This window comes from Poecilia reticulata, linkage group LG4, assembly GCF_000633615.1.
Source record: "Poecilia reticulata strain Guanapo linkage group LG4, Guppy_female_1.0+MT, whole genome shotgun sequence".
NCBI lineage: Eukaryota > Metazoa > Chordata > Actinopteri > Cyprinodontiformes > Poeciliidae > Poecilia > Poecilia reticulata.
Genome location: NC_024334.1, coordinates 12,851,682 through 12,861,423, shown reverse-complemented (window position 1 = coordinate 12,861,423; position 9,742 = coordinate 12,851,682). Strand labels below are relative to the sequence as shown.

The window sequence follows — 9,742 nt, the reverse complement described above, 5'->3', positions numbered from 1 at the left end:
GGGACCTTACGGCTTTTATTACACACAAAGGACTTTTCCGCTACTGCCGAGTCCCCTACGGGTTGGTTTCTGCTCCATCTGCATTCCAAAAAATGATGGAAACTGTGCTTAAAGGTCTACCTGGTGTGCACAATTACTTGGATGATGTAATTGTTGCAGGATCTTCTCTACAGGAACATGACGGACGCCTGCGTGCTGTGCTCCACCGTCTTACAGATGCAGGTCTGACACTGAACATGCAAAAATGTACATTTAGAGAGTCCAGCCTCAGATTTCTTGGACACATCATTTCCAAAGATGGCATTCTTCCTGATCCAGACCACAGTTCAGCTGTCCGTGATGCCCCACCACCACATGATCTACCATCTCTGCGCTCCTTCCTGGGTTTAATCTCCTGGTACAGTAAGTTCCTTCCCAATTTTGCCATGGTAGTGGAACCAATTCAGGCTGTACTAAGAGAAACTGCTGACTCTGGTTTCATATGGACTCGAGAGGCTGATCAAAGCTTTAAGGAACTGAAAGAGCTTTTACTGAACAGTCCTGTTCTGGCTCTTTTTGACTCGTCTCTCCCAACCATTGTCACCACAGATGCTTCAGACWATGGACTAGGTGGTGTGTTGACCCAAATACACCCAGATGATACTGAACGAACAGTTGCATTTGCATCACGAACTCTGACCCCTACAGAACGAAAATACTCTACAGTGGAAAAGGAGGSTCTTGCTWGTGTGTGGGCTGTTGAAAAATGGAGGTCTTATGTCTGGGGCCGACGATTCACACTAMGAACTGATCATCAGGCACTGACRACACTACTCGCTAMCAAAGGCATAGGGCGTGCTGGAATGAGAGTCGCACGCTGGTCTGCACGTTTACTCTGCTTCACCTATGATTTGGAATACAGGCCTGGATCACAAAACCAGGCTGCAGACTGTTTGTCACGGTTGCCACTCCCTATGGACTCAACTCCTGTAGATGAACCTGACATGGTTSCGTCCATTGTGTCAGCTCTKTCTGTRGCTGAGTTCACTTCTGCTTCCTCTCAATGTCATGAACTCGYACTTCTTCGTGGACAGATAGAGAGGGGCTGGCCAAAGTGCAAGAAGGATGTGGACCCCGTCTTAATACCATACTTCCACATCAGGAATKAACTTTCTGCATCTCAGGATCTGGTCATGAGAGGTGAACACCGATACATTGTTCCTGTTACTTTACGTGCTACTGTCATTCATCTGGCACATGAAACACATCAAGGTGTTGTTCGCACAAAACAGAGACTTCGTGACCTGTACTGGTGGCCTCAGATGGACAAAATGGTTCAGTCTGTTATTTCTTCATGTACGACCTGCCAAATGAACGACAAATCTGCTCAAACTGCTCTGCTCCTCTCCAACCCATTGAACTRCCTAACAGACCATGGGAGAAAGTGGCCCTGGATATTGTGGGTCCYTTTGAAACTGCTGTTTCTTCATGTAGATTTGCTATAACATTCGTGGACTATTACAGTAAATGGCCAGAGGTGGCGTTTTCTCACACTGTGACTACTGATGTTGTTATTGCATTTCTGCGCTCTATTTTCAGCAGAGAGGGGAACCCTGACTACATAGTCACCGATAATGGGCCACAGTTTCTTTCCAGCTCTTTTGCAGAKTTTCTCAGAGAAAGGGGAATATCTCATCTGCGTGCAAGCGTGTACCATCCACAGTGCAATGGTGCTGTTGAAAGGTGAAATAGAGTTCTTAAGGAGACAATCCTAACTCCTGAACATATGCAGAAAGACTGGAAAACTACAATAACTGATTTCCTACAAAACTACAGAGCAACGCCACATAACACAACTGGAGTATCTCCATCAGAACTACTGCACAACAGGAGGATGAAAACAAAAGTGGACATTTTCCCAACTCCAGAAAAAAGCAGAAAATGCACTATAGTCCAAGAAACAGTGAAACAGAAACAAGAGAAGTATAAACAGTACACTGACAAACGCCATGAAGCAAAGACACCAACATTCAAACCTGGAGAAATGGTGAGGGTAAGAAGACCTGATCATGTTTGCAAAGGCTCATCAAGATTTACTCCACCGCTGTCTGTTGAAAAGCAGATTGGAGGAAGTACTTATGTACTCAGTGACAATAAAAGATGGAATGCTGCCAGACTTTCACGCTATTCTGCAGGTATCCCATGTAAAATGACAAAACCAGAAAAGCATGACCCTGTGGTTCTAAGGAAAAGTGCTAGAACTGTTGCTAGACCTGCATGGTTCAAGGACTTTTGGCCAGGTTAAGGAAAAAGAATAAATGAATACATAAATGATTGTGTTGCATGTTTAGGCTTCAGGTGAACTAATTCTCATGTTACAAACTGGTTTCAAATACCTGGATTTTATTTTACATTTGGTAATTCTGTTCCATAGTAACTTGGAGTTTTAGTTATAAAGTACAAGGTTGCTGAATATAGTTGTTTGGTTTTGTATACTTAAGTAATTATCCTGCTTTCATTACAGCTAAGGTTACACTTGTGAAATATAAACCGTTAAATGAGGTAGATGTTCAGTCATATGTTAAATGGGTACATGCAATCTTTTCAAGTAAGAGGGGAATGTTGTGTCTACCACTAGGTGGTGTACGAGAATAGCATAGACTGGGGAAGAAAAGAAGAAGAGAAGAGATAAGATGGAGGAATGGAATACCTGATGTTACTGTACTGCTGAGCAAGTTCTAAATAAACGCTGTTCTTTGTCTTTCTTTGAGTTCTTTGTCTACTTCTGCTTTTACCTCGTCCTGGCTTCCAAACATAACACATCACCTTGGAGACCCGATGACCTGATCTCTGTTCTAATGTTCCCGAGTTGCTCAAGAGTCCTCCTGTTTCGTCTGTTTCCTGCCCAACCTTTTCGTAAAGTTTAGCAATAAGGCCTTGGTTACCTCTGCTCTCCTTTCAGTTCCTCTTTCCCCCTAACCTTTCACCTACTATCTACCTTCAACACAACATCAGTGACCTTTAATTACAGTTGCAACATTTTACACCATTTCAAGTTCAATGTCAAAATCATATTTATAACCTTTTCGTTTCTCTGATTTAACATTCATTTATAATGTTATAATAACCATAACTACTTAGTTATTCTTATTATAATCATGTGAGTTATTACAGACACTTCTGACAAGAAACCAAGAATAATCCATTATTCTAATTATCTGATACCATGTTACAGTTACTTGTTTCACCTTTAAGTACTTCCATAAGTGTAAGAGTAAGTTTAAATATTCTTATAATCAAACCGACATCAACCACTGGTTAAACCAATATTAATTATTGGCATAATTACAAGTCATTATTATTAATGTAAGTATTTTACTCTAGGTTTTATCCAATTACGCAAAATGTTTAGATTTTATTCTTTAAAAACCTTTAATGCTTTAAAATAAGGAATGGTCTGAACTATTTTTATACTGATGCAAGCTGGAAACTTACTCTTTATTCAGGAAACCTGCTCTTCCTGTTCCATGACTCTCTTTCTGCCTGACTATAATTTGTTATGATTAAATAGAAAAAAGTAGAATTAAAGCAAAGTTTGCAGGACACAATAACCATACACACAACCAGATTAATTTTATTACCGTCTGACTACTGTTGGGTCTTGATGTCACCTGTGTAATTCATTTTAAGGTAATTTTATTTATTGTTACTATTAAACTAAAATCTCCAGCATGGGGAAGTGGGATGAGCTTGACTTTTCTCGACAATATACATTGTATCCACCACAATATTGTTCTTTGAACTTTTACAAAGCAAACTTACCAGATCCTGAAAATCTTGCATATAAATGTTAAACAATTTAATATTAGCATTTATGGGGGCCCTGAAGCCCTGGGGAACCATATGGAGCTGCTGACTTAATTTGGATTAAACAAAAGTACAAATAATTGATATTAATTTTAATTGTATTTTTTGATTTGTTTTTTTTAAGACTCGTTTGTTTTAAATAGCATTTCACTGGCAATGTAACATGTAATCCGGAAATATTTTTAAATTTCCTGTCTACTTAACATCTTTTGATACAAAAACACAGAGAACCGCCTCCGCGTCCCGACCACTGGGCTTAGAAAATATTCTGGGGGAAACCCTGAAATATCTTTGTTTTTGAGCTCATATGTGTAATGTAATCAACAAATTAGCAGCAAAAACGGATTTTGAATTGAAAATGTTGATTATTTTATCTGATTACTTAAAAGCTAACACCAAACAACAGATTACAATTTGCGGTGTAACATGACTCAGTTACATTAGTTCTGTCAGTAGGAATAGGTCACAATTCCAGCAAATTTTTGTGAGATGTTTAGAGTGTAAAGAGAATACTACCTAACTGTAAAGGTAATTATTTATATTATATTGATATTTATTTAACCTGTCAAGGGTGTACCTCACCTCTCGCCCGTTTATCACTGGAGATAGGCAGGGTGCAAGACAATGAATGAATAGATGGAGGATATTTATTTCTATTTACATTTCTGATCCCTGTATGAAAAATAAGATATAAATCTATTTTAGATAGAACCTAAGACATTATCAGCTTTTGTGTTATGTATGTCAGACTGAGATGGCGGAGATTAAAAAAAAATTGCAGAGTTTACCTGAATTATGCTAAGAAATGTTTTAGGAAGGGCAGTTGGACTGTCCTGATTTAATAATGTAGAAATTGCAAAGTAAACAACCAACTATTGCTGGGGTGCATATGACGTAGTACCGATATCACGCAGTACAGATGGGGGTCAGGAAGTAAATGTAGCCCATTTACTTTGGTCCATCCAGCTTCAAAATGCCTAAAGTCTGTGCCGTGTATGGTTGTTCCAACCATTCTAGTAGAGAGAACTGTTTTCTTTTGGATATTTAACTCAAATTCTGGTTTGAGTTAACCAGAAGATGTTTGTCTTAAGAAAGATAAACATTATTTTCATGTTCCGAAGGTCACAAGGGAGTTAATTTTAAAAAACCTTTAAAAAAAGACAAGAAAAGTGGACCAACAATCTACAGCTAAAATCAGAGGTGTGGAAACTAACAATACCAGAGTTTGCAGCACCACTTTCTAACATGTAAGGATCGCACTGTGTAAATTATATTCTCAAATGGTGCTGCAACCCTGCAATTGCTAGCAATTGCAGCAACTAGTGTCTAGGTTGCAGACAGGGGTCACGTGCTGGGTTGCAGACATGCAACCCAGATGACGGAACATGAAAATAATGTTTATCTTTCTCTCTATTAGAACAGTTGGAACAACCCAACACGTCTCAGACTTTAGGCATTTTGAAAGTGGATCAACAGCAGTCAATGAGCTGCATTTACTTCCTGACTCTCATCTGCATTACGTAACATCGTTACTATGTCATCTGTAATCCAGCAATTCAAAGCAACTCATAAATATTAGCAGGGCCACTAAAGGGGCAGGTGCTCAACAACAAAAAAAAGGCACATCTAACCACCTTCTAGGACAGAATACGAACAAAGCCACTCAGCTTTCAGAGTTTAATAAACAATGATAAATTACTAAAATGTGACATATACAATCAAAGCTAACAAACATCTCCATATAGAGCATAACACTATTCCTATGTAAGATATTTTATTAGTAATTTCTTTCTGCATGTCTATTTTGTTATAGGAAAGTATTGCAATATTCAAACCCGCAATTTAGCAAGATATGTAAATCAGAGCTAGACCACCAGACATATTTAGTCTTTATAGAATGACACTATTAAAAATATAATCAAGGGCACAATGCAACATTTTAGTGACTGTAATCTATAAAACAAAGAGCTGCCTGTTTGCTGCAGTGGAGATGAAGATGGTCCATTCAGGAAAGCAGAGGTGCATCAAACTTTAAGATGGAACTGCAGAAAAAAGAAAAAAGCAAAAACTGAATTGTTAATGCATGCCACCATGAGAAAAGCCTACTGAGTTTTGCTTAAAAAAACTTTTTAAAAAAATTAAATCACACATTTTGGACTCATGAAGTTAACTTTTTTTGCAAAACAAACTTATTTGTGCATGTCATAAATCTTTTCTTGCTATTCTAAGTTTTTGTTTGTGACTGAAAGTTTTGCTTGTGATTCTCACATGACTCTGTGGGCAGGGCCCAAAATCACAACAAAAGATTTCTGATGTGTGCAAATTAATGTTTGTTTGGTAAAAATGAGTTATTTAATAAAAAAAGTATTTTAAACAAAACTTTTTTTTAAAGGAATCATTACAATTCCAATAGCTTTGATTACAATTTTATTTTACTTAACCGAGGTTAGGTTTTTTTTCCATTGAATAATTGTGAAACAAATTTAGCTTAATACTCTACGAACCAGACCCTAAACTTAAAGTCTGGGTTGAGTTTTTTCCCCTTCATTAATGACGCACTTTTATTACATACATTATACCCATCATGAGTTATTTTTAATTCTAAATGAATATTCTTGTTGGACTTTAATTTAAGTGTTATTCTCCTTCAAGATACATTTACCTAACGCCAGAATAAATGAAATGTACATTATGCAGCAAATGAAATTAGAAGATCAGACATATATCCATTATGGTGATGATCAGTTTTGGACGGGCGATGTGCCCCTATTGCATAAGCGATACTAAAGAATGACTGATATCATTAACGGTACAGGGAAGAAGCTTTTTAGTTATCTTGCTTTGCTAGCAAAGTCGTTAGCTAGCAGCTAGCTAATAGCACAACAACAACAACCTAATATCTGTATGATAGAAATACTGAATCGATAGATAAGAACAGTTTTTCCTCACCTGGCTGTCTCCTCCCGCTCAGTAGTTCTTCAGAGAAAGGCAGACGCAGAGGCCTGTCAGTGTCTGTTGTATTTCATTACCTCTCTGCTGAAACCGCGACTCCAAGCTGAAGCAGAAACGATACTTCAACATTTTCCGTCATCTGATCCACTTTAGTCACCAAAAACGTTTTTTTCCTAATTCACCAAAAACTGTTCTGTAATCTGGAACGTTTGCTACGTTGAGCTCCAGTTAGCCGCCTTATCTCACTGCGCGAGAGGCAACTGCGTCATGCGTCTCGGGCAAAAGGTCAAAGGTAACAAGGTGACCGGAGGGCTTATTATGTTGTACAAAAAAGAAACAAAAAGCAAAGAATTTTAGGACATGTTTTTACGTGTCAGAAGAGGGCTTAGGATATAATACCAAAAAAAAAAAATTTAGCAAAAGGGCACTTGGGGGCAAGGAGCAAAAAGGGCAGGTGCTCAAGCACCCCCAGCTTCCCTCTCTGCATGTGCCTGAGTATTAGAGAAGAAATGTTGCAGCTAAGGAACTATTTTTACTTTTCTGAAGCATTTTGAAGCAGAACTTTCATGCGGATACGAGGTCTCAGATGGAGTAGCCACAGTGCTTCCACTTCTGTAAAGCAAATAATCCCCAGTTTGCTGAATAGCTGTCATCACCACAGGCACTGGTGGGCATCTCAGTGGAAAAGCCATTCTGTTTCGCTTATCTTTCCTCCTTATCTCATATCATCTCATATTCTAGGCGAGTCCGCCCAGCTTCACCTGCGGATCGGTTCTCTTGCCAGTGGCATCTATGAGCTCCCCATTGTGATCACAGACTCTGGCAACCTGCCCATGTCTAACACATCCTTCTTGAGGGTAAAGGTCTGTCCCTGTGATCGCCATGGAGACTGTGTGGACATGGAGAAAATGATTGCCGCTGGATTGGGCACTGGAGCTATTATCTCCATCCTCATCTGTATCATCATACTATTAGGTGAGTGTCTCTTTCAAGCACATTGAAAGTCAGGGGTCAAGATTTAATAATCTTCGTCAAGATTATTAAATCACTTCTATAACAGTTGTTTTACTTTCACTGATATGATGCAAAACCTATTTACTGAACTAAAGTCACTTCATTTTTAGAAAGGTGTTCTATTCAGATTGGGCATTTATATGCTAACTTAGTTGATTTTTTTTGTTTTTCTCAAAATAATTTCATGGTCTGAGCATCCTGTAAAAGTAGGATTCCATCATTTATGACGGGCTCTGTAAGCACATAGCAGTGGAACCAAATCTAATCAATGAAAATAACTACGTAGACAATGTAAACCAAACTTTATGCCACGTGGCCCAAAACCTACAAAATGAAAGGAATTGTGGGCCATAAAATGTAGATATTTTTTCTACTATATTTTTATTTTCTTTGCAAAACATTTCCCTTTCAACTTGACTACCATAACTGTCAATCATTTTAATTCGGATAAGCACAGCACAATATACTCTAATAAAATAAGTAAATCCGATTTCTGTAGATGCACTGCGACAGACTGGCGACCTGTCCAGGGTGTACCCTGCCTCTCGCCTGGAACGTTAGCTGGAGATAGGCACCAGCAACCCTTCCGACCCCTAAGGGACAAAGGTGTACAGAAAATGGATGGATGGATTTCTGTAGAAAATATAGCTGCAAATCATTGTACATCTGAAACATAAATCTGCCCAGTCCTAAACGCTGATTGTCATCTTCTTTGTCTGGATTTTTCCGTGTGTATTCTATTCTCAGCAAGAAGGAGAGGGATAAAAGAACGAGCCACTCATTCTTCCGAAAAACTTCTTAATCTTACTTTAGTCTACCAAATGGGTCCACCAAAGTTTGTTCTTGAGTAAAAATCACTGGGTGTTTGAAATACTATGAACTATGACTATAAAATAGGTTGATAAAAGGTAATAAAAAGAGTTTTACCATCTTTACTTACAATTACAAATCTTTTGAAAGTAAAGCAGAAGTATTTGTCTTTTTTGAAAGGCAGTAAATTTTTTTGTAAAGTACCATAGTTTTCTTTTATAAAAGTTTTAAAACTCCAATCTTGAGTTTGTGCATATTTTTGTCTACATCCTGGACACCCTTGATGTAAATGATTGCAGACCAAGTCATTTAAACTGGCTTTATTAAACATTACATCTTTGTCATTTTTAATCATTATTGAACATAGACTTGATGTTTTGTTTCCAGCAGAAGTTTGGCTGGATGAAACAGTAACACCATACTAATGGAGTCAGTGCCTCCTAGTTCCATTTTGTGAGAGGAGGATGCATGAGTGGTGTCATGGGATGCTACATTATTTCATGAGAGTTTCATATATTTTGAAATTTGACGTCCTAAAGAAGAAAAACTATATCAAAACCGTCAACACAATGCATGCATGTTCATCCAGGAGAATGCAATTCTTCACGTCAATCCAATCTGCTGGGTTTCCTTGAACAGGAAACATTTTGTAACAAATTGGAGGAGAACACTAAACTTGACTGCATTGTTTAATAATATGGAATGCGATTAGAATGTGATTACATGGATTATGAATTGCCACTAAATAAATTGAATGGAATTAAATTGTAAAACAAAACTGGATTCCACTTAGACTTGAAAATTAAACAACCAGGTAACACTTTATTTGAAGGGTGTGCACAGTGGCGCAAAAAGTGGGTATGCAGGGTATGCAACGCATAGGGGCGCAGCACCAGAGGGGGCGCCAAAACCCCGTCTGGAGGGGGTGGCGCACCCAGTGGCGCAAAAAGTGGGTATGCAGGGTATGCAACGCATAGGGGCGCAGCACCAGAGGGGGCGCCAAAACCCCGTCTGGAGGGGGCGGCGCGCCGATGATGTTTTCCCTTACACTTCTGCGCGCCTTATGCTCCTTCACCTCGCGCACATAACGAGGTAAATGTAGCGAGTTTTACCCTTCACG

The 9,742-nt window shown here is 38.7% G+C and overlaps 1 protein-coding gene across 1 annotated transcript in view; it reads left to right on the top strand.

The window, feature by feature from the left end:
* Positions 1 to 9,742, top strand: part of LOC103464061 (cadherin-2-like) — a 154,792-nt gene that overhangs the window by 130,391 nt on the left and 14,659 nt on the right. Inside the window, 1 exon segment of the mRNA XM_017304265.1 lies at positions 7,540 to 7,773. Coding sequence (XP_017159754.1) covers positions 7,540 to 7,773 — 234 coding nt within the window.